The following is a 23,974-nucleotide window of genomic DNA, read 5'->3' as shown; positions in this document are numbered from 1 at the left end:
TTGCTGAGTAGCTGGGTGAGCTGAAAGGAAGAAAGACTGAAAGTAGTCTTTGGGAGTAAAATAAACTCCAACTGACCAAGACACATCAGGAGCAAGAGTGGGAGGGAGGGGTGTGTGTGTGTGTGTGTGTGTGTGTGCAGAAAGGGACAGTGTCAGAGGGGAAGGTGGGGTGGGAGGGGTGTGGGCAGGGCATCAGACCTTGACTATGAATTTGAGAAGCAAACCACTGAGATCCAGAGACCACCACCCTCCCTGCCTTAGCTACATCTCAAAGGCCTTCAGAGCCAAGTCTGGAGACCACAGGTACCTCTAAGCAGCTGGTTGTTACACCCTCAGTCTAGTGCGAAGGCCTGTGAATGCCCACGCCTTTCTAATTGCACTTTTAGTGAAAACTGGCCTTACAACTTTAACAGGCCTCTCTAGGTTCATCGGTGAAAGCAAGAGTCAGGATCCCAGCCCGGCCCAGTTGGGGAGGCCAAACGCTCTTTTTCAAGTGCAAATGGCCGCGCAGACTAGAAAAGCCTTCCTTCACCCAAGGCTCTTGGGGAGCCCTGGCCGAGCCTTCCTAGTCGTCCCCTAGGAGGCCGCACCCTGGGCGCGCCCTGGAGGGGCTGGTTCGAGGGGAAGAGGAGGCGGCTCCTTGCCTTTCCAGGCTTTCCAATCCAGAGGCGGACGCGGAGTCAGAGGTGGGGCTTCGGTTTTCAAGAAGGTTGGGCTCCTACTCGCCCTTCTTTCACGCCCCTCACCCCCAACCCCACGCCAGCCCAGCACCTCCCCGCTCCACCTCCGTGACTCAGCGGGAAGGCGCGGCCCAGCTGGCCCGGAAGGGCCGAGCCGCACCCTCCCCTCCAGGTGCACGCTTCTGAGCTTGTGGGGCTGGAGGGAGGATTTGTGGGCTGAGGTGGGAGTTCCTATCCCTGGTCCTTGAGCTTTCTGTGTGCCCCAGAAAAAACGGCCCTTCTCTACCCTTGGTTTCCTTTCCTTCCAGGTGGTCAAGAGACAAGACAGTATTAGTTCCGAAGAGTGTGGGGCTCTTTGAAGTTTGTCTGTTCCGAGTGTGAACCCCGCCCCTTAGTTGCTAGCAGTGTGATCCTGGCCAGGCCTTTAATCCTTGCGTGTAAAATCCAGCTCAGGTTGTGACTGTGCAATGAGACAGTTATATGGTAATTGGGGAGAGAAAATAAAAGGGCTTGAGTTTCATAGGTGGCTGCAGAATTCCAATTAGAAAGGCCAGCTTTGACCAGCAAAACAAAAAGGACAATTTTGGAAAGCCAGTCCTGTAGGCTAATAGACAAGAATGCTAGACTGTTCTGCATAAAAAAATGAGGAAGAACCCAATTAAAAAATGGACAAAGGACTTGAATAGACATTTCTACAAAGAAGATACACAAATGATAAAGACAAGGGAAGGTACTCAACATAATTAGCCATTAGGGAAACCAAACCCAGTAAATAACATTTTAATTTTAGCCACTAGGATGGCTAGATTTTTTTTTTTTTTTTGGGGGGGGGGGGTTGGAAGGGAGTGGAAATGGGGATAAATAAGAATTAGCAAGGATGTGGAGAATTGGAGCCCTTGTGCTTTGCAAGGGGGACTGGAAAATGTTGAAACCACTGTGGTAAACAGTTTGGCAGTTCCTCAAAATGTTAAGCATAGAATTACCATATAACTCAGCAATTCCACTCTTAGGTGGTATATATCCAAGAGAATTGAAAACAGATTCTTAAATAGATATGTGTACAGGAATATCCATAGCACTATTATTCATAGTAGCTAAAAGATGAAAACAGCCCATGTCAATCAACAGATGACAGGATAAACACAATTGGGGAAGTCCATACAAAGGAATATTATTTCACCATTAAAAATAATGAAGCAGTGATACATGCTACAATCCAGATGAACCTTGAAAACATTATGGTAACTAAGAAAAGCCAGACATGCCCAAGCTGGTTTGGTTCAAAGGATAGAGCGTCAGCCTGCAGACTAAAGGGTCCCAGGTTCTATTCTCACCAAGGGTACATGACTAGGTTGCTGGCTTGATCCCCAGTAGGAGGCGTGCAGGAGGCAGCCAATCAATGATTCTCTCTCATCATTGATATTTCTATCTCTCCCTTCTTCTCTAAAATCAATAAAATATATTTTTTAAAAAGAAAAGCCAGACACAAAAGGCTGCATAGTACACAATTCCATGTCTCTGAAATGTCTAGAATAGGCAAATCCATAGACAGAAAGTAGATTAGTGGTTGCCAGGGACCAGGGGAGTGGGAATGGGGAATGACTGCTAATGGATATGAGGGGATTTTTGGTGGGGGTGATGAAATGTTCTGGAATTAAAATAGTGGTGGTGGTCACACAACCCTGCGAATAGACAAACCCCTACTGAATTGTATACTTTAAAAGAGTGAATCTTATAGTATGTGAATTATATCTCAACAAAGCTGTTAATTTTTTTTTTTTTTAAAGCAAAAATGTGAGAGTCGGATGTCTTGCAAACGGGAAGAGAAGAAAGGAGGTGGCAGGAGAGAGGGAGGGTCCCAGTGTTTGGGGTAGACCATTAGGGTTAAAGTAAAGAAAAATCAGTGAGCTTGGCCAGTGTGGCTCAGTGGTTGAGCATCAACCATGAAACAGGAGGTCACGGTTTGATTCCTGGTCAGGGTACATGCCCGGGGTGTAGGCTTGATCCCCAGTGTGGGGCGTGCAGGAGGAGCTGATAAATGGTTCTCTTTCATCATCGATGTTTCTATCTTTCTCTCCCTCTCCTTTCCTTTCAAAAATAAAAAAATATATATATTTTTTAAAAAGAAAGAAAAAATCAGGGAAATTCATCTAGGAATGTGTGTGTGTGTGTACAAGGGCTTTCTAAAAACAGAATATTTTATTTTATTTGTTTTTTAAAATATATTTTTATTGATTTCAGAGAAGAAGGGAGAGGGAGAGAGATAGAAACATTAATGATCAGAGAGAATCATTGATCAGCTGCCTCCTGCATACCCCCCACACTGGAGATGGAGTTGAAGCCCTGGGCATGTGCCTTGACCAGGAACTGAACCACCACCTCCTGGTTCTTAGGTCGATGCTCAACCACTGAGCCACAACTGCCAGGCCAGGGTATCTAATTTTAAATTTTCAGTTGCTTGTTGGGCCTTTGCTACAAATCAGCCAGGTGTGCTACCTGCATGGCATGGAATTGGGAGAACTTTTGGAGTGAAAGCTTAGTCAGTGACCAGGAAAAAGGAGAGCTACAGAGGAGTCAAAAGCAGGAGGGAAATTCAGAAATCAGCAAAACTCAGAGATTCAGAGATCAGCAGAATCTAAGTTTCTTAAGAATTCCTGAGGCTTTTGATAGGGATGCTGGCAATCCTACTTTAAATAGGAGATACCTGGCTGGGTCTTTTTAATTAAATCTTAAGAGGCAAGGTGCTCTCAGCAAGTTGAATGAGATAGGAGATATTCAAGAGGCTGACATCTGGGGCACCTGTTTCACTCATTTTCACTCTTCGCCCTTAGATAAAACTCCTCCCATGGCCTAGAAAGCCCTGAGCGGTCTGGTCCTTCCCAGCTTCTCTGACTCATCTCAGCATGACCTTCTTTGCTCCAATCACAATGCCCTTCTCATTGGTCCTTTTGAAGGTCGGGCTAAATCCTCAGCCTTCCATCCCCACCCCCACAAGGACCTGGAATGGCCAGAAGTTCATGGTCAGCTCCCTCACACTACTAAGGCCTAGCTCAAACCTCACATCCTCGGAGATTTTCCCTGCTCACCCAATTCCTACCACAATACTCTGCTTTATGTTTTTTATAGCACTAATCAGTAGGTCAAATTCTCCTGGTTATTGATTTGTTTAATGGCTTATCCATCTTCCCTTGAAGGTAATCTCTGTGCCATGCAAACCAGCACCTGGTCTACGTCTCTTCTTGCTCTGCAGCCCTAGAGCCCAGCATGGCACCTGGCCTAGCATACAGGTGCTCCAGAAATATTTCCTCATATCCTACATTCACTGAGCAAATATTTGAGCACTACTGTGTGTGAGATCCTGTGTACAAAGTTGGGCACAACAGACCCAGACTCAGCCCTCCAGGGTCCCCTGAGATACAGGGGATGGGTGCTGTCACTGGAGAGGTACAAGGGGCAGTGTGGACTCCTAGTCCAGCTGGGGGCGGAGGGATGTATCAATGAAGGCCTCTGGAGAAAATGAAAGCCAAGATCTGAGGCTAAATAAGAGTTGACTGAGGGGAAGGAGGAGAGAAGGTGATGCCTATTCCAGGCAGAGAGAACAGAATGTGCAGAGGCTTGGTGGGAAGAGAGCCCAGACATTGAGCCCAAGAGAAACTGAAAGTAGTTCAACCTGGCTAGATCCCGACAGCAAGTGGTAAGGGACGATGCTGAAAACACAGGCAGAGCCAGACTGTGCAGGACCTTATAACCGGAGCTAAGGAGTTGAGGACGAGCACTGGGGAGTCATAAAAGGGGTTTGTGTGAGCAGGGGAGTGGCACCATCAGATTTGTAAACACCAGACAGTTTATTGTGTGATGGGGAGTGGGTTGGAAGACAGTGAAGAAACCATGGTAAGAAATGTGGAGCTGGAGAGAAGTACACAGGTTCCAGCAGGATTTGGTAGCTACAATCAAGAGGGTTTAGTGATTAATTAGGCTTTTTTTGGGGGGTGGGGTATGGGGGTGTTGTTGGGATAATACTCAGATTTCTAGCTTAAACTAGTGGTTGGTAATGCTACTTATTAAACAGGGAAACCCAGATATAGGTGTAGGTGGCAAAACTCTCAGTGGGACAGGTTGAGTTTCAGGAGACTACAGGGTATTCAAGTCATCATTGGATTATTCTAGGAGTTTCTCAAGGACAAAAGCCTCTCTTATTTATCTGTATGGTCCCAACCCCACGATGCCCTCACACATAGAACACTAAATTTGATGAATAAACAGTGAGCAGAACTGGCCTTAATAACGGGCTGGAAAACAGGGTTCAGGTAAACCCACAGGAAAGTCTCAGTCAGGATGGGCTATGTTAGGCTGCTCTAATAAACAACCCCCAGTCTCTGTAGTTTGGAGCAGCAAAGGTTTATTTCTCACTCACTCTCCATGTCCATCTTGAGTCAATGAAGACTCAGAGCCACACAGGTTGATGGAGACTCCACCTCCTGGAACATCACTGATCACCTTGAAGCAAGGGAACTTGACAATTGTGTCCCGGTCCTTGAAGGCTTCTGCATGGGAGGCACTTCCACTCACATTTCATTGGCCAAAGCATGACATAGGGCCACACCTCACTTCAAGAGGGTAGGGAAGTGCAAAGCTATCACGTACCAGGAAGGTGAGGAACTGGACATATTGGTGACCAGTATTAATGTGCATCAAGAATCTTAGCCCTGGGTCCACTGTACAAATTTGGATAAGTCATTTCTCCTCCCTGAGCCTCAGTTTTCCCTGTCTGTAAAACGGGACAATAATAATTCCCTCACAGGGCTGCTATGAGGGTCAAATAAGAGATCATCAATAAAAATTGTTTAGATGGGAAAGGGGACTTAAGGGGTGGGAAGCTGGGATATTTCTGGGACAACAGAGAGGCACACTCAAATGTGGGTATGCTGGAGTGGCTATGACTACAGTCTAAGCAGATTCTGAGTATGCTGAGTTCGGATCTGGGGGCTGTGAGGTGGAGAGAGCATCCCTGTCCAACTCCCTGAATTCTTAAGCATTTTCATCCCTCCATCCCTCATCTCTCCAACGACACAGTGGGTCTCAGAGAACTCCCTGACAAATGGAGACAAGGCCATTACTGCCAAGAGCTTGGAGCTCACGTCTGCCTCCCTCCTTGGCTGAGAGCCAGAACCCAGATTTAGAGCCTGTGGGAAGCAAAATAATGGCCCCTCCAAGATGTTCACATCCTAATCCCCGGAGCTCTTGAATACGTTACTTTCTTTGGCTAAAGGGATTATGCAGGTGTGATTAAATTAAGGGCCTGGAGATGGGGAGATTATCCTGGATTATCCAGGTGGGTCTAACCTAAGCATAAGAAGCTTTAGACTGGAAGAGGAAGGCAGAAGAGTCGGAAGAGAGTGTGATGGTAACGCAGCAGTGAGAGTGATGTAATTGCTGGCTGGAAGGAGCACATGAGCAAGCATGGAATGCAGGCAGCCTGTAGAAACTGGGAAAGGTAAGGAAGCAGATTCTCCTCTAGAGCTTCCAGAAAGAACACCACTCTGCAGACACCTTGAACTTAGTCCGTTTCAGACTAGTGACCTCTAGCACTGTAAAATAATCAATTTGTGTTGTTTTTAGCCACTAAGCTGTGGTCATTTGGTTTCCTACAGCAGCTGTAGGAAACCAATGCAGAGCCTGCTGGCTGGACCGGTAGGACAGAGGCTTGACGCCAGACAGCTGCTACTGGCAAGACCCTGGGGCTGAGAGAGGCTCTGTCAGGATCTGCCACTTCTCTAAGCCCCTAGGACTTCAGGTGAGGTGCCCCAAAAGAAGCCTCTGCAAAAGCCCCAAAGCTGCTTTGCTCTCTACCTTATCTGCCTTCCTGCCTCCTCTCAGTTTTTTCTGTTCTAATGACTCCACCACCTTGCTATGTGACCTTGAGTAGACCCTTCCTTTTGCAGGACCTAGATGTTCCTATATGTAAATGCAAAACAGGGATGGACTAGGAGACTCTCTAGGGGCCTTCCAGGCCTGATACTGAGTCAGCGTTTCCAGGATGTGATAGGTCTGCAGAGAGCTCTCTGATGATGCTCTTGAACTGTCCTCCATCCCCAAGCCTCCAAAAAAAATCTTTATCGGTCTCTCCTGCTGCCACAAACAATGCACTTGTGTCCAAACACTGACCTCAGTTAAAAGACAGGGGGAACAATGCTTTATTGACTTGGCACCTATGAATGGATGGCTACAGGCCCCCACAGTTCTTTGCTATTGCAAAGTGGGGGCTCTGTGGTGGGGGCAGCATAAATCACAGATGCTGGTTCTAGCTGCAGGGAGGGGCCACTGTCCCTGCTTTGGCCCCTCCAGTCCCCTTATCCAGTCAAGCACCATCGGAGCCTGGGCCCTCATGGAACAAGCCAGGGCAACGACCCAGGTTCTTCTCCAGTCCCAGGAAGGCTAAGGTAAGAGCTGCAGGTTTTTCCTGTCTTCCCTCTTCTTGGGGGATCCCAAGATGGGTCGGGGGGGGGGGGGGGAAAGGAGAGTCCCCATTTTCTCCTGAATCACCTGGAGTGGGTTCCAGGAAGGTAGGATTAGGGGTGCTGTACCTGGGACCCTACCAAAGAGAGAGTCATTCCCTTTCCCCAGTTTTCTGTTTTGGCTGAGCAGAAAGTGGAAGCGCTCGTTGAATTGGGTCCACACAACAGCTGATGGGATAACAGCCAGGCTGTCCCATGCAGGACCAGACCATTTGGGCAGGCTCTCTCCCAGGCAAGAGGAAGGAGGGGCTGAGCGAACTGCAGTTGTCACAGGAGGAAGGCTTCCTGGAGGAAGGGGCAGGCCACAGTAGGTTCCTAGAAGAGGCGGTCTGCAGGTCACAACAGCCGGCACAGAACGCTGGCATCCTCGCTGTGGTCACAGTTGTGGGCATCCCAGCGGATGTGAGAGCAGAGCAGAAGGGTGCTTTCGTCCCCACGGCACTTGACATTGTCCAGGAGGATAGGGCCTCGGCCTGGGCCAAAGTGGGCTTCTCCAGGGGCTGCCAGAGCTTGACCACAGCCCAGCTGCTGGCACAGGACACCGGCTGCCCTCAGGTCCCAAGCATCATCACAAACAGTGCCCCACCGTTGTCCCAGGAAGAGCTCTACACGCCCCTCGCACCGATGGGCTCCATTGGCCAGACGTAGGTGCCCTGTAAGGGGACAAGGCGGGGGGCTGGAAGGTGCTGGCCCATGCCTCGCCACTCCCAAGCAAGGCCAGGGAAGGGGTAGAGGAGGCAAAGGGTGTTGGTATGAGACACAGCACTGCCCTGGGAGCCACTGGACAAGGGCAGACAAATGAGATTGAAATAGGATGGACAGCCGACACCGGTTTGGCTCAATGGATAGAGCTTTGGCCTGCAGACTGAAAGGTCCCAGGTTCGATTCTGGTAAAGGGCATGTACCATGGTTGCGAGCACGTCCCCAGTGAGGGGCGTGCAGGAGGCAGCTGATCGATGTTTCTCTCTCATCTCTCATCGATGTTTCTAACTCTATCCCTCTCTTCCTCTCTGTGAAAAATCAATAAAATATATATATATTTTTAAAAAGAATGCTTTAATAAATAAAAAATAAATAAAAATAAAATAGGATGGACATCAGTCAATACTCAGCCTCCAAGTGGAAGAACATGTACAAGCCTTTGTGGGGTGCTCTGGGCATGTTGGCTACCATGTCCGCTCTCTCCTTAGTCCACGGTTCTTAATCGCAGTACCTCAGCGACAGGGCTATCCTCTGTGTTTGTGTCCTCTAACGTCATCATTGTCTCCTGAAGTCATCACCCTCGGGATTCCCCAGGCTAAAGCGCAACTTCTTTCATTTCCCTCCTCAGGAAAAGGGCCCTGTCCCCTCATTTTAAGCTACAGATTCCTCTAACTTAAAACCCACCTCCCTCTTTCTGAACACTATACCTCTATTAATGAGACTTGAGACTAGCACAAAAGGGTATAAGTTCCAGGACATGGTAAAATCTGCTGAGCTGCCTAACTCCAGGCTGTGGCCTCTTCTGATCCTGATGCCCCTACTTCCCTCTCAGGGGTTGTGGGCACCTACCGTCCCTGGGCCGAGGCGTGGGCACTCGGGTGGTCTCAGAACCATCCTGCTGGACTTGCAGACCTAGCTCCTCTGGGCCTGGCTCGTCAAGGACAAAGAAAAAGAGGTGGCTGTCACGTTGGGGAACATGTTCCTAACCTCGCAAGGAAAGTCTGACCTAATGACAACGAACTTGACCAGACCCTGAAAAAGCCCCCCCCTCTCCCCCTTTGGATCAGAAATGGTGATTGTACAGTTTTTCACCCTGGCGCCCAAACTAGGGCGAATATATCCATTCCCAAACCAAGCAATGAACAGCATTTTAAAACGTGTAAGACTGCAAACACCCCTATATTATTGATTCCTTCCAAGATCAGGCACTTGTTTCCAAAAGCTGATTAACTCTCCGTTTATTAGAGCTCTGGGGGGGGGGGGGGGGGGGTGTCCTTGACTCAGCAGAGCAATAGCACCCCAGCCCCCGCCCTAGACTTTCTGAATTTATCCCCGATCTCTGTCTCTCCCCCGCACCCCGCCCCAACCCCGCCCCTCACTGCGGCAGAAGGCGCGCCCTCCCCAGGCCGGCCCCAGCTCGCACTGCAGGAGGCTCCCTTCCGGCGCCGCTCGTGCAGCGCAGCGGCGGGGCGTCCACGGTCGGGCTCCGCCTCTGCGGATGGCGCGTCCTCCCCGGCTCCGCCCGCGGGGCCCCGCCCAGGGCGGAGCCGCCCCCGTGCGCGGCCCCGCGGCGGGCTCACCTGCGCAGAGCGCTCCCGCGTCCTCGTGGTGGCCGCAGTTGTGCTGGCCCCAGCCCAGGTGGAAGCAGTCGCTCAGGCGGACCTCCGTGCCGGCACAGCCCACGTTGTCCAGCAGGATGGGGCCGCGGCCGAAGCCGAAGTGGCCGAGGCCGGTGGCGCCCAGGGCGGGCCCGCACCCTGCCTCACGGCAGGCCACGCGCGCATCCGCGAAATCCCAATCATCGTCGCACACGGTGCCCCAGCCCCCGGCGAACATAACCTCCACGCGGCCGCGGCACGGTCCCGGGCCGCCCACCAGCCGCAGCCGCCCGCCTGCAGGGCGCACAGGCCCGGGGCCAGAGGGACTGGGCTGCAGCCACCAGCTCCCAGGCAGGGTCCCAGCCTCCTCTTTTCCCACCCGCCGCGGAGTCCCCGCTCTGCCACTTACTTTTCTTCCCCGCGACCCAGGGCGCTGTGGTGAACGACGCTGTCTCCCTGGAAGGCAGGGCACCAACTCGTGTGGCTGCGGAGACAGGGCACCGAGATAGAGCATTTGAAAGGGACAAAGAGGCCTCCTGGCCCACAGTAGGGCATGGGAGCTTCCTGCTGAAGTCCCCCAACGGTACCACATCTGCACCCCACACTCAACCTCAACTCTGGAGTCACCATCTGGATCGGTGTGGTGGTGTCCTCTGGAAACTGGATTGGAACAAACCAAATCCTGTTTGCAGGCATTATCCTCATTTCAATCCCGATGATAGTTTCAACCCTAATTTTAAATGTACTTCTATCCTTCAACTTTTATCTCAGACCTCTCACAAGGCCTCTTAATTCCCACCCTCACCACCAACCCAAATTTTTCTTAAGAGCTTTGAAGAAATCGCTTACTACTTCTCTCCACCTCACGGAACTTTTCAGAGGTCTGGATTTCATCCTTGCTCCCTTTCTGTTCCTCTGTTCTCTCCCCTGTCTCTACCATCTGGTCAAAAGCTCTGGCCTTCCGGTCAGGCCCCCTTCCTATGGATCTCAACAGCCCCCTCAATCCCCAGCCCTACGCACCTCCCCCCTACCATGATAGCCTGGAGGCTAATTAGGCTCAAGCTGGGCTCCTTACCCTCTGGCTCTGTGTGCCAGGCCCAGTCCTCTCTCGTGGCTGAGGGTGGCAGTGCAGTGAGAGTCGGGGGCCCTAGAACTAGAGCCGGAAAGAAGGGAGCAGAGTCAGAGGCTGAGGTTCTATTCCTGGTCAGCCTTTGGCTGTCAGGAGGATAGAAGGGTTTCTCTGAGGAAGACCGCGGATTGTACTTCCAGAGCTGGGGGCTTAGCCCCAACTGGGGTCCCAGGAGGTCTGCCCCACTTTGACAATGGTCGTAATTCACTTGTGTTGTACAAGCGTCCACATCACAGTTTACACAGAACTTTCACAGACATGCCTTCATTTCTTTCCGATGTTCTCAGAAACCCAATGTGTGTCCAAAATGGAGAGATAGAGAAGGTCTTGAGACCACAGGGGGAGGGCCATGTACAGTCCTGAGGGACTTGAAGAACAAGACTCGTTATCCCCATCCTACAGATAAAATAGGACTAGAAAGGGCAAAGGTCATGCTTGAGACCGTGCAGCAACGTTAGCCGTGACTTTGCCAAGGCTCACTGTGTGACCATGGGTGTGGCTCTGCCTCACTGGGCCTCAGCTTTCCCATCTGTGACCTGGAAATTATGGCCCCTGATCTGCGGTGAGGCATGGGCAAGCATTTATACCTTATAGAGTGGAATCCACTTGTGCAGTGCCATTATTGGCCCCATTATTTTTGTATCTGTTCAAAAGACTTCTTAAAATGGAGAGGGGCCAGGTGGGGCATTATAAGAGCATCAGGATTAAAGAGGGCTGTGCTAGATAATTCTAGGGACACACTTGGGCTGCAATGTAGTATTTCTGAGGCAATTATAGGGTTCTATTATTTTGAAGTGTTCCATGAAAAGTACTTAGGATATGCTTGAAAATTCCTGGGGCATTCTTGGGGTACTGCTAGATAGTCTTAGAGTGTTGGTAGAACAACACTCCAGTATTACATAGCTGTGGAGCTCACCACAAAGAGTACTGATGTTTCCTGGGGCACTTCTAGAGCAGCACTGAGATAGTAACAGTAATTTTGGGGCCTTTCTGGATTACTCTGGGAAACATCAAGGTAGCCACCAACCCCCCTGGCCGCCCAAGCCCCACTTAGGCTCCTCCGGTATCTGGACACGGCCTCATCCCGCCCACCGACCGTGGTCCAGCCAGAGCCCGCACCTGCGCAGAGCGCTCCGGCGTCCTCGTGGTGGCCGCAGTTGTGCACGCCCCAGCCCAGGCTCAGGCAGGCTGCCAGGCGGGGCTCGCTGCCCTCACAGTTCACGTTGTCCAGCAGGATGTGTCCCGTGCCATAGCCGAAGAAGGCGTTAGTGGTGGCGGCCAGGGCCTCCCCGCAGCCCAGCTGGCGGCAGACCACGGTGGCGTCCGGCAGCCCCCAGTCATCGTCGCACACAGTGCCCCACAGGCCTCCGTGCAGGATCTCCACTCGGCCCTGGCAGGGGCCTGTGCCCCCCACCAGGCGCACGCTGCCCTCACCTGGTGATGGTGGGGGCAGAAGAGGGGGCAAGGAGCAAATCGCACAGGACTCTGCCTCCCATCACCTCCTAGCCCAATGCACTTCTACAATGCCCTAGGCCCACCTCATATCCACAGCGCATGGTGTCTGGGAAGCTAAAGCTCTGGAGGAGCTACTCATTCACCCCCAAGGCACTGTCCCCTCACAGTCCAGATTGGGGTGGTTTATGGGATCAGAGGACAGACTGGCTTTGACTGTGTCACTCCCTGCTCTAGAGTAGGGGTGTCGAACTCAATCAGAGAAGGGGCCAAAATCTAAAATCCAGCCTAAATCGCGGGCCGAATGGTTTACTGAACAGTCATAAACTGACAATGTCATAAACTGACAGCGGAGTGCAGTGATGACAGCGCGGTGCGGGCCACATGGCAAGGCCTGGAGGGCTGGATTTGGCCCGAGGGCCTTGTGTTTGACACATGTGCTCTAGAGCAACCCTCCATGCTCTCCTGAGCGCCTGGGTGGTGCTGCTTCCGCCTTTAAGACTGCACTAAAGCCTTCTCACCTTCCTAGGTGCAGCACCAACAACTCCTCCAGAAAGCCCTGCCTGATCTCTGACGGATTGGACGCTCTTCCTCCTCTGGACTTCCTTGCCTTTTATCTGTTGTGCCTCTTTTAGGTTGCTTTTCACTTTCTTGTTCTACATCATTATCACCATTTCTGTGCATATCTGACTCTCCCATTAGATTAAGCTCAGGCGCTCACCTCTCACTTTCTCCAGCCCGTGTGCTGACTATTTTTAATCATTCTATAGGAATGAATCCTCTTTCCCTATCCAGAAGGTGAGCAGCCTGAGGGGGTACAAAAGGCAGGATGGGGAGGAGGAATGACCAGACTCAACCATCAGTAATCTTCTTCTCACTTTGGGTTAATATCACAGACTGTTCTCTGGGTCCCTCTCCTAAAACCCAGGTTCCCGCCCACCCCACCCCCTATATTGCCTTTACTTACCTTTCCCATTCTGGGTAGTGGTAGGGGGTGCCCTACTGGTTAACACTTTCTTTGTTGGGGGTTGTGTGAGCAGGAACTCTGGAAAGGAAGGGAGGATGACAAATGGATCTTTCTGTTCTCCATCCTCACACCCTCAGATGTATAAGTAGCACGGTGTGGACCCTGAGGTGTCTGCTCCTCAGGGCCTTTGGTCCCACGAAGGATGAAAGCCAGGGATATGAGAGGTGAAAGGGCCCCCCGGGTCCAGAAAGCCTAGCTCTAGAGGACTTCTTTTAGTGCGTAAAGCAGCATCACATAATCTGAGAACTTGTTAGAACGGTAAATTCGCAGGCTCAGTAGAAACTGGGGTGGGGCCACAATCTGAGCTTCCAGGGGATTCTTCTGAACATGAAAACCACTGCTCTCAAGATCAAAGCCTCTCAGAGGTTTCTGCTGCAACTCTGTGCCAAGTGGACCTGTGGCCAGTGATGACCCCAATCATCTGATTTTAAAAATGAGAAGGGGATGCCGAAACCGGTTTGGCTCAGTGGATAGAGCGTCGGCCTGCAGACTGAAAGGTCCCGGGTTCGATTCTGGTCAAGGGCATGTACCTTGGTTGCAGGCACATCCCCAGTGGGAGATGTGCAAGAGGCAGCTGATCGATGATTCCCTCTCGTTGATGTTTCTAACTCTCTGTTCCTCTCTCTTCCTCTCTTTAAAAAATCAATAAAATATATATATTTTTTAAAATGAGAAGGGGACTTTGCTGGAATAGCCAGAGTCCTATATGGAAGGAGTAATATTGAGTTTTGACCAAAGTCACATGCTGAGCTAGAAGCACCACTGGGGTCCAGGGCTCTTGGCCAGCCTGGAGCTCTTCCCCAGCACCATGCAATGCAGCCACTGGCTTGGTCTTCTACATGGAACAGTGTTACCGCTGGGAAGTCCCTTCACGTAGCTAGCCTTCAGCCCGGCTATCTGACACAGTCTGCCCTCCAAGGTCACAAGGCTCTGCTCACCATCACACAGGACAGCCACATCCTCGTAGTGAAAGCAGTTGTGGACTCCCCAGCCTCGGCTGCCGCACTCGCTCAGAGCAGCTTCCTGACCACGGCAGTCCACGTTGTCCAGCAGGATGGGGCCTCGGCCCTGCCCAAAGGCAAGGGGCCTCGGCACAGGGAGCGCCAGGCCGCAGCCCAGCTGACGACATACCACATTGGCGTCCACCACGTCCCAGTCATCGTCACAAACGCTGCCCCAGGAGCCGCCATGCAGGACCTCCAGACGCCCCCGGCAGCGGCTCGGACCCCCCACCAACCTCAGTTCTGTGGAGAGGGTTGAACTGGCACCTGGGGGATCCCTGGGTCCAACCTACAGGATGCCCATCTTGCCAGGAAGTTATGGGAGCCTCAGGAGCAGTCCCTTCTAGATCTCATTTCTCCCTTCCTATATAATGGGGAGACTGGTGCAATCCCCTTGGGGCATCTAAAACAATGGAGGTCTTCTGTCTGAGCATCTGAGCACCCGGGGTCAGAGTGGGGTGGGGGGAGGAGCAGGGGCACCTACCTGGAAAAGACAGTGGGGTGGACTGTAGGGCACTGGCTGAAATAGAGTGAGGAGAGCGTTAGCTCCCCGTCTTCCATCATGCCCCTCCTCTTCACTACTCCTACTCTCCCAAAGTCTCACCGCCCCCCCTGACTGTCCCAGATGGCCTCCTTGTTCACCCCTCGCCCATTGGTCATGGGCCACCCAGAGGGAGCTGCTTAAGACAGATCTGTTTATCTCACTCCACTGCTAATTTTCTCAAAGACTCCTCATTTCTTACAGGAGGCCCAACCCCTGAGCTTTCTCTGCAAAGCCTTCTAGTATCTTCTGACCACCTCACCTTACTTCTTAATATCCCATCAGTCTTGTCTTCAGGGCTTGAACCATGTAGACTCCTCTGATCAATCCTGCTCATTACAGCCCTTGGGAGCCTTCAAGACCCAGCTCAGAACCCCCTCCTCCAGAAGGCCTTCCTGGAGCCCTCAGCTAAAAATGCTCTCTATGCTGAAACCGGTTTGGCTCAGTGGATGGAGTGTCAGTCTGCTGACAGAAAGGTCCCAGGTTTGATTCTGATCCCCAGTGGGGGGGTATGCAGGAGGCAGCTGATTAATGTTTCTCTCTCATCGATGTTTCTAACTCTCTCTCCCTTCCTCTTTGTAAAAAAAAAAAAAATCAATAAAATATATTTAAAAAAATAAAAGTGCTCTCTATTCCTTCTGAATCTCTGGGCACCACAGACACTCCCCTTTCTGGGCCTTCTGCCTGGTGATGTGTCCATGCCTGTCTCATCTCAGTGTCCCCCAGAGCCCTCTGCCCTGAGCCTGTTACTCAGCAGATGCTCAGTAGCTCTGCTTTAAGTGTGTAAACTGGTTTTTGGGTTCATTTTGACTTCCCTCAAAACTTTACCAGTTCTCATGAATGTACGTTCCAGGCACTGTGCTCACTGCTTTATGTGGCCTGGCCCACTTAGTCAGTAGGACAACTTATAAAGTAGGTAGGATTTTGCAGATGGGGAAACTTCAGGTTTAGTGAGGTTAGGCAACTTGCTCAAGGCCACACAGCAAAAGGTAGAACTGGGATTCCAACCGAAATCGCCACACTCGCCTTTACCTCACAATTCTGAGTGCCTGGCCTGAGAGGCAGGGAGGAAACAGGGAAACTGGCCTATCAAGGGAAATTGAAAAATGCCATAATAGTCCACTTGCTCACAAGCTATCACTGTGATTAGACACTTTCACATTTATCACTTCAGAGAATCCTTATAACAATGCTCTGAGACATGTACTAAGGTACCCATTTTACAGAAAGAAGAAACTGAGACTTGGTTTCTTCATTTTTTAAAGTTAGGATAGTCCCTAAGTCATTTGATTCCATTTATTCTACCAGCTGCCTTTCCCACAGCCACCCCCTTTCCCTCCTTTCCTATTTCCAATGTCCCTTAACTGCCCCTACTCTGAGCACATTGATCCCTCATCTCCAGCACCGAGCCCTCCGCTTCTCCAAGTCAAACCCTTAGCTCTAATCAACCCTGGGCAGATGTCAGAGATGAAAAGAATGTTGGAAACCGCCTCATTTACAGACCACCTCCCACCATAATTTTACAGAAAACTGAGCGTCAGAAAAGCTAGGGAAGTGGTTGGGGTTAGGGGGTCAGCACTCACCCAGTGGCAAGAGGAGGAGGAAGGATAGGGCTGGGGGGAGAGGTGCAGCTATTGTACTCCGGTCTCCAGGGCTCCACCCCCCGCTCTGATCTGGTTGGGGACCAATTGGAATTTCTGCTTCCTTGAGTGTCCATCCAGTGGATGGTTCCATCATGGAGCTGGTGAAGAAGTCACAGCAGGAACATCTGGAATGAAAAATTCCAAGTCACTTCTTCCAGCTGGAAGGGCCCAGTGAGAGCTTCAGGGGGAAGTGATATTTCCACGTGGGTTTGGCATTCTGAGTGGAGGCAGCAGGAGCAACAGCTGGGAGATGAGAAGGAAGGGAGCACAGATGGAAGCTGAGGAGGAGTTTGGTCTAGCTGGAGCAGAGAGTGTGTGAAAATGAATGGTGGGACATGAAGTTGGAAGGTTGCCTGGGTCCAAACCCAGAAAGGCCACTCAGGAGCTGTGCCCAGGACTGAGTTTATCCTCCAGGGCAGTGCATCCCAAAGGGTGGTGTTGGTGCTTCTGGTGGCAACCCACATAAATTTAGGGGGAGATAAATATTTATGGTTTTGTTTTCAGTGCTTATTTTTTGAACAATGCCTTCTATTTATGGCAAAGGGTCCTGGCTTTCTATTTATTGGAACAATATAAAGTTTCTCTTTAAAGTTAATTTAAATCAGAAGAAATGAGTCTATTAAAAAAATCAAGGAAATATAGTTCCTGTGACTCACAAATATGGAAAAAAAAAATAAAAATGGTGAAGTGTTAAGAGAATAAATGCCATTTGGGATGCTCTGTCTTTTGGGGATGAGAAGCCCTTGAGGATTTTTTGTTGTTGTTAAATTTTAGATTGCGGTATACAAATAGAAAGTACTTAAGGTATAAGTGTAGAACTCGGTGAACATTTACATCATGCAACCAGCATCCCAGAAAGACCCCCCAGGCCTAATTCTTCACATAAAAACAGGGGTAGGGTGCTGGCTTAGGGAATAGTTCTGTTTTCAATATATTGAGAGTACAGGTACATAGGTGCCCCATCCCAGCACACACACCCCTCCCCCATCTCTCCCTGGCTGTGCCTCGGCCCTGGCATACAAAGAGTCTGGTTGGGGAGAGGATGAAAACCTATCTGGATGTGGGCACGGGGTTTTCAATACTCCATTCATGGGGCCTAGGACAGCCCCCAGTGGAATAATCAGCTTTTGTCCTCCCTTTGCCTGGCCTGGAGACAGCTGGGAGATGGGAGTTGAGAGCTGTGAGTAGGGGGAGCCACAGCCCAGTCTTTGCTGAGGAGATCCATAGTGATTGGGGTCTGCCCCCCACTTCCTGGGCCTCAGGCCACACAACCTTCAGGCTGCTGGGACACTTGCCTCCAGGTCAGGTCAGCCCCCCCATGTGAATATGGGGACAGCCAGTTTCCAGGGAGCCTCGCTGGGAAACCTCAAGTCACCTGACCGTATCCCCTGCCACCCCAGTCTGGGGGTGATGGAGAAGGGCCCTTGATCCTGATCTCCACTGACCTCAAATCCCAGCTGACCCAAGAGCTCCCAGTGGGCTCCTGGAGCCTGCCTACCTCTAGCTCCAAACTTGGCCCCAAGCTTGCTTCTGCCTCACTCCCTGGGAACCTTGGTCAAAGTGAAGGTTAACCATTCCCTGCCCTCTTTGAACTTGGCTTTCTAAAGTTGTGATCGCCAACCTTTCGGACCTCACTGACCACCAGTGGTCCATAGACCATCGGTTGGCGACTGCTGCTCTAAAGCACTCTCCCTCTCTCCCCACCCTTCATGAGTACACCTTCTGCCCTGAACTGTCTCTTTAAGTGCAGGGCAGGCAGACCACACAACACAACTCCACCAGCTCCATCAACTACTATCTACCCTGTGTGACCTCACCTTGCTAAGACTCGCTGTCCTTATCTGTAAAATGGGGTTAGTAATACACTTCCCTCTTGCAGTTGTTGCTGGGTTAAATAAGTTTATAAAAGGGTTAGCTCTGTGTCTGACCCACTGTAAGTATGGTAGCTATTATGACTATTATTGTCTTCCCATCTAGACTGTGAATCCTTGAAGGCAGGGACTGACTAGGTATTTATTCAATAGTAGGACCTGGCCCAGGATGGGCACACAGGAAATGTTTATTGAATGAAGTCTAGTGCCGCAGATTCATGGAATGAAGCAGTCAGAAGGGGTCTGGGAGATCAAGAACAACTCCACATCTGACCAGTGGAAAACTTATCACACACACACCCCTCACCACCACCACCACCACCACCACCACCACCAAAAGTGAAGAATTCATACCTGGGGGAATGCTCTGGGCTCTTTCTGTCCCTTCTTCTACAGTCAATCCAGGGTCAAATCCCTTTTGCTGCCCCCCGAAGTTTAGGAGGGGGTAGGATCCCCCAAATGCAAATCAACACAGATCTTTCTTCCTTTCTTTCCAAAGCTAGAAGGTGAGCAGAGGCAGTGTCTCTGTCCATGGAGCTGGCTGGTGGCCCAGCCTGTCTCCACCAGCCCTTAGGGGCAGAGGGAGGCAAAGGGAGCGTGGAGGTGTCCTGCACAGTCTGGAGCAGCCCTAGAGAAGGGGCATCCAGGCAGAGGAGGAGCTATAAGGGGGATGGGGGACTGGCTTGGACACTCAGGGCCAGGCAGCCCCTCCTTCCCCTCCCCACAACTCCAGGTCTCAGGTTTCAAAAATGCCTGGATTGGTCTCCACCCCTTTGCAGGGCAGCCAAGCATCCCTGATCTTCTGTGATAGCCCTGATTCAACCCCGTAGTCCTGTTCCCTGGGGAGTCCCTTTTACCAAGACCTGCCCCACAGCCCACCTGTTGGCTTGCAAACACGGCCACAGGAGCCAAAATGTGCATGGTGAGTTTCCCACGCAGGTGGTAGAGTCTCTGATTTTGCTACTGATTTTATCTTACTATGGTTCCTCTTGAGTTCTGGTACCTTTTGGGCCTTTGTAGGTGACAGGAGGAGTGGCATGTGGCTTATTCTATAGTTTATACCTTCAGTGAAATGGTGCACCTTCTCCCTGGAACCACAGAGCTGGAGGCCCTGCAGGGTGGTTCCCAAACCTGACTATACATTCCATCATGCCCAAGGGCATTTTTTTCCCCTTGTGATTTTAATTTATTTTTAAATCCTCACTAAGAACATTTTCCATTGATTTTTAGAGAGAGTGAAAGAGAGCAAGAGAAATATATATATATATATATATATATATATATATATATATATATATATATTTGATTTTTTTCAGAGAGGAAGAGAGAGGGACAGAGAGCCAGAAACATCGATGAGAGAGAAATATCGATCAGCTGCTTCCTACACACCTCCCACTGGGGATGTGCCTGCAACCAAAGTACTGCATTGACCAGAATCAAACCTGGGACCCCTCAGTCCACAGGCTGGCGCTCTATCCACTGAGCCAAACCGGTTTTGGCAAGAATTTTCTTAAAAAAAGAACATTTTATTTATTTATTTGTTTGTTTGTTTGTTTGTTTGTTTATTTATTTGTTTATTGTTAATCCTCGCTGGAGGATATTTTCCACTTATTTTTAGGGAGAGTGGAAGAGAGAGGGAAAGAAGGAAACATCAATGTGAGAGAAATACATTGATTGATTGCCTCCTGCATATGCCTTGACCAGGGCCTGGGGCAGGGAGGAGCCTGCAACTGAGGTATATGTCCTTGACCAGAATCAAACCTGGGACCATTAGGTCCGCAGGTCATGGCTCTCACCACTGAGCCAAACCAGCTAGGGACCAAGGGTACTTTTAAAAATATATAGGGTGTCCCAAAAATGTATATACACACTTTGAATAATTATAAAGGCAGTGTTTATTAAAATACATTTCATTTTCAATATTGAGCTATCAGCTGTTAAAGTGTGTGCATATTTTTGGGGACACCCTGTATATAGATTATTGCTCTCACTACCTTTGCCCCAGAGATTCCAGTGAAGCTGTTCAGGGATGGGTTCCCCCTAAAAGTGTATTTCTCAAAAGCCCCTGAGGCTCAGACATGTTTGGGACGGGAGTTTAGCCAAAGCTCTTTATGTTGCAAGACCAAGGCCAAGAGTGAAAAATGGGGACACAGCCCATGCACCTAGAAGGACTCAGTTTCCTGACTCTCAGATCTCACCCTGCTTCCCACTTTTCAGAAAAAGAAAACTCTCTGATGGGAGGTCTGCCATCACGCTGCTCTCATTCCTCCTTTCCTCCCCATCTTCCTTCCTCCCTGGCCTGAGGACCCCCCTCTCCCCCCTCAGTCCAGACCTCCTCTCCTTCTGTCTTCACAGGGACCTCCCTCTTTCCATCTGGGTGTCTTTTCTCTTCCCTAGTCATCTGCTCTTTCCCAACTGGATTCTTCACTTTGAGTTTCTAAGCACACTTTGCTCTCTATCATAAAAGGCAAACAACCGCCTGGCTGGTGTGGCTCAGCGGTTGAGCATCAATCTATGAAACAGGAGGTCAGTGGATAGAGCATCGGCCTGCAAACTGAAAGGTCCCAGGTTCAATTCCAGTCTAGGGCACATGCCCCGGTTGTGTGCTCGATCCCCGGTGGGAGATTTGCAGGGGGCAGCCGATCCATGATTCTCTCATCATGGATGTTTCTATCTCTCTCTCCCTCTTCTTTCCTCTCTGAAATCAATAAAAATATATTAAAAAGAAAAGAAAATATCTGGACGGACTGACCACTAACAGTTAACAATGGTTGGGGCAGGCAGGGAGTGGATTTCCCTTTTACTTTAGGCACTTATTTTTTAAGGTAATTTTTTTTTTATAATATATTTTATTGATTTTACACAGAGAGGAATTGAGAGGGACAGAGAGTTAGAAACATCAGTGAGAGAGAATCATCGATCAGCTGCCTCTTGCACACCCCCTACTGGGGATGTGCCCGCAACCAAGGTACATGCCCTTGACCGGAATCGAACCCGGGACCTTTCAGTCCGCAGGCCGACGCTCTATCCACTGAGCTAAACCGGTCCCGGCGATTTTTTAAGGTAATTTTTTTAACACTTCTATAATAAAAAGCCAAAACACTGTACAAAACTTTGAAAAATATCAGTCTTCCTTAGCTGTGATCAAGGTCACATAGTCTGTCAAGTGGACTATAAATTTAATATATTATTTGACATTTAACAGTGAGATAATGAAAATTTTCCCACATACTCCAGAGCCCCTTTCCTTTTGTAATCCTAAAATTCCTTTCACTTCACCCACTGAACGAAACAGTATACCAAATCTTAGTCCATTAGGGTCCCTCCAACAAAAGTCTGACTACAGAATTAACAAATGGTGGTGTGTACACAGGCGTGTCCGGCAAATTCCAGCTGCCCAATTTATCTCTATTACATGCCAGCTGTTTTGTCCTCACAGGGCGACAGGCAGAAAGGAAAAGTCCTATTTTTTTTTTTTATACCAACTGCTTTTTATTATTGAATTTTGAAATCTTTCAAAAGACGATAAAAAAAAAGAAAAAGAAAAAAAACAAAACAAAACACAATAACGCGATGACAGCTGATGTAATTTCCCATTGTTCCCAGTCAGCTCCAAACCTCCTGTGTGCAAAGCCCATTTCCATGCACCTAAACAAGACACACGGTCTGAAATCCTTTATTCTAGTCGTGGCAGCTTGTTATGCAGGCGCAGCCAAACACAAAGCTTCAGGACAGAGTGCACACAACCTTTATAATGTGGGCTTTGAATTTCAAATATGGGAACAAAAAAATCTACTACATGAAACTGATGGAAAACGAGCACGGATGTCCAAGACTGAACCTTAGAACTTGAGTGTAAGTCTTGCTTCCTCAAGTGCTTTCCTCTGCTACAGAACAATCAGATGAAGATGTAGACTCTACATTGTAGAGCTTTGTAGTTATTTTAAATTATACACGCTGTAGATAGTATACCAATTTCATTTTATTTTTAAAAAATACTAGAGTACCAATGCCTGAAAATCACACACTGGTAGGGTCCCTAGCGACTGCCAGATGCTAGCTGGGGCTTCCCTCCCTTCCCCCGGCTGGCCCCACCCCCTGATCGAACTCCCAGTTGAGGGGACAATTTGCATATTATGCTTTTATTACATAGGATATTTTTATTGTTTTCAGAAAGGAAGGGAGAGGGAAGAGATATAGAAACATCAATGATGAGAGAGAATCAATGACCAGCTGCCTCCTGCATGCCCCACAGTGGGAATCAAGCCCACAGCCCTGGTATGTGCTCTAATGGGGAATCAAACCATGACTTCCTATTTTATAAATCAATTGGCATTATACCAATTTTAAAAGTTACACATAGACCAGGACATGTCCATCTGTTTATTTGAATTGATGGATTGCTGAAAAACCAACCAGGGCACATGGGTTCGGTTTACTGATGGGCACACGGCACTCCTGAGCTGTGGTGGCTCCTGTTTTCTTCATCGGAGCTGTCGCTATAGGCTTTGCGCCTCTGCCTGCCTCTCAAGCCTGAGTGCTGTTGAATTCCTGGAGCCCTACCTCCTCTGTGTCTCAGGTAATGTTCTGGACTTCTGGTCTGGATGGCAGGTCTTCTAGTTCAGAAAGCTTGTCGGAGTTGATCCAGTTGTTTTGAGGAAACTGCACATCAATCTCTATGGAGAGATCACCTTTCACAAAGGGGTTATAACACTGTGGCATTCCTTCACCTCGAACCACATGGACTCATGCAGGTTAGTGACTTTGCCTGGCGGGTATTTCACCGTGATCTGACATGCATCACGGTGCGCGAGTGTGAACTGAAACCTGCAGAGGGCTTCCACAAGTGCTATCTTGTATGTCACGTGCAAATCGTTGCCGTCCCTCTGGGACACCTCATGTTCTTTCTCTTGTATGTCTCCTGGCTCCACTCCTGGGGTCTGGTCTGCTTCCGCAGTGAATGTAATTCTCCATCCACGTCTCATGCCTTTGTCTACATGGGGAGCCGGTGGGGTACAATGGGCCCTTGTTTGTACCTGGCACTGCAGGGTGGTCCTGGGTGTACTTCTTTAGAATTTTGTCAACTGCATCAAGTAAATGTTGATGTAGAAAATTTTTATAAGAGTTTATTTGATTCAAACTTACTATATATGCCAGGGAGCAAGATCTCAAATGCTCCCCGTTCTCTTTCTTCAAAAGTCTTAGTTTCCTTGGCCCTTAGCCTTTCCATATACATTTTAGAATCAGTTTCTGAAGTTCCTCTCTCTCTCTCTCTCTCTCTCTCTCTCTCTCTCTCTCTCTCTCTCTCTCTCTCCTGTTGGAATTTTTATAGAAATGATAGATTAATTTAGGGGAAATATCTTTATGATATTGCATTTCCCATCCCTGCATATGGAGTATCTCTCTTTGCATTTAGGTATTCTTTGATGATTTTTCAATAAATTTTCACAAAATTTTCCTCAAAGATTTTACAGCTCTTTTGTTGGTTTGTTTTACGCCTAGTAACGTTGTATTTTGTTTCAGTAGTTGCTTTTGAAAACATGTTAATAGCCTTTTTCTGAAATTGGATCCCATTGTCTTCTCTTTCAGTTGAATCTGACTTAGAGAGGGTTTATGTTTAATTTTTTAATTTTTTAAATATTTTTAATTGAGGCGGGGGAGATTTGTTGGTCCACTCATCCAGTGGCTGATTCTTGTATGTGCCCTGACCAGGAATCAAACCTGCAACCTTGGCTTATCAAGATGACACTCTAAGCAACTGAGCTCCTCTGTCAGGGTGAGAGAGGGTTTGAAATTCTGTTTACCCTTTACCCAG

At 49.3% G+C, this 23,974-nt stretch overlaps 1 protein-coding gene across 1 annotated transcript; it reads right to left on the bottom strand.

The window, feature by feature from the left end:
* Positions 1–7,361: 7,361 nt before the first annotated feature.
* SSC4D (scavenger receptor cysteine rich family member with 4 domains) lies at positions 7,362–22,773 on the bottom strand. Its single transcript, XM_084880539.1, has 11 exons — positions 22,723–22,773; positions 16,229–16,413; positions 14,589–14,624; positions 14,042–14,347; positions 13,044–13,121; positions 11,744–12,058; positions 10,571–10,648; positions 9,905–9,979; positions 9,478–9,789; positions 8,747–8,824; positions 7,362–7,848 (listed from the first exon to the last, which is right to left on the bottom strand). Exons 2-11 carry the CDS (start codon positions 16,380–16,382, stop codon positions 7,532–7,534), a joined length of 1,749 nt encoding a protein of 582 aa, XP_084736665.1. The 5' UTR covers positions 16,383–16,413; positions 22,723–22,773; the 3' UTR covers positions 7,362–7,531.
* Positions 22,774–23,974: the final 1,201 nt, after the last annotated feature.

The sequence above is a fragment of the Pipistrellus hanaki genome (genome assembly GCF_964339955.1).
Source record: "Pipistrellus hanaki genome assembly, chromosome: 4".
NCBI classification, from domain to species: Eukaryota; Metazoa; Chordata; class Mammalia; order Chiroptera; family Vespertilionidae; genus Pipistrellus; species Pipistrellus hanaki.
Note: the sequence above shows the minus strand (reverse complement) of the source record. Positions and strands in the feature narration are given on the sequence as shown.

Coding starts and splice junctions, on each gene's coding strand:
- SSC4D (XM_084880539.1), bottom strand. CDS start 16,382: ATGATGGAACCATCCACTGGATGGACACTCAAGGAAGCAGAAATTCCA. Junction 14,625..16,228: donor CCTCCTCCTCTTGCCACTGG/GTGAGTGCTGAC, acceptor ACTCTATTTCAG/CCAGTGCCCTACAGTCCACC. Junction 8,825..9,477: donor CGCGGGAGCGCTCTGCGCAG/GTGAGCCCGCCG, acceptor TTGACGAGCCAG/GCCCAGAGGAGCTAGGTCTG.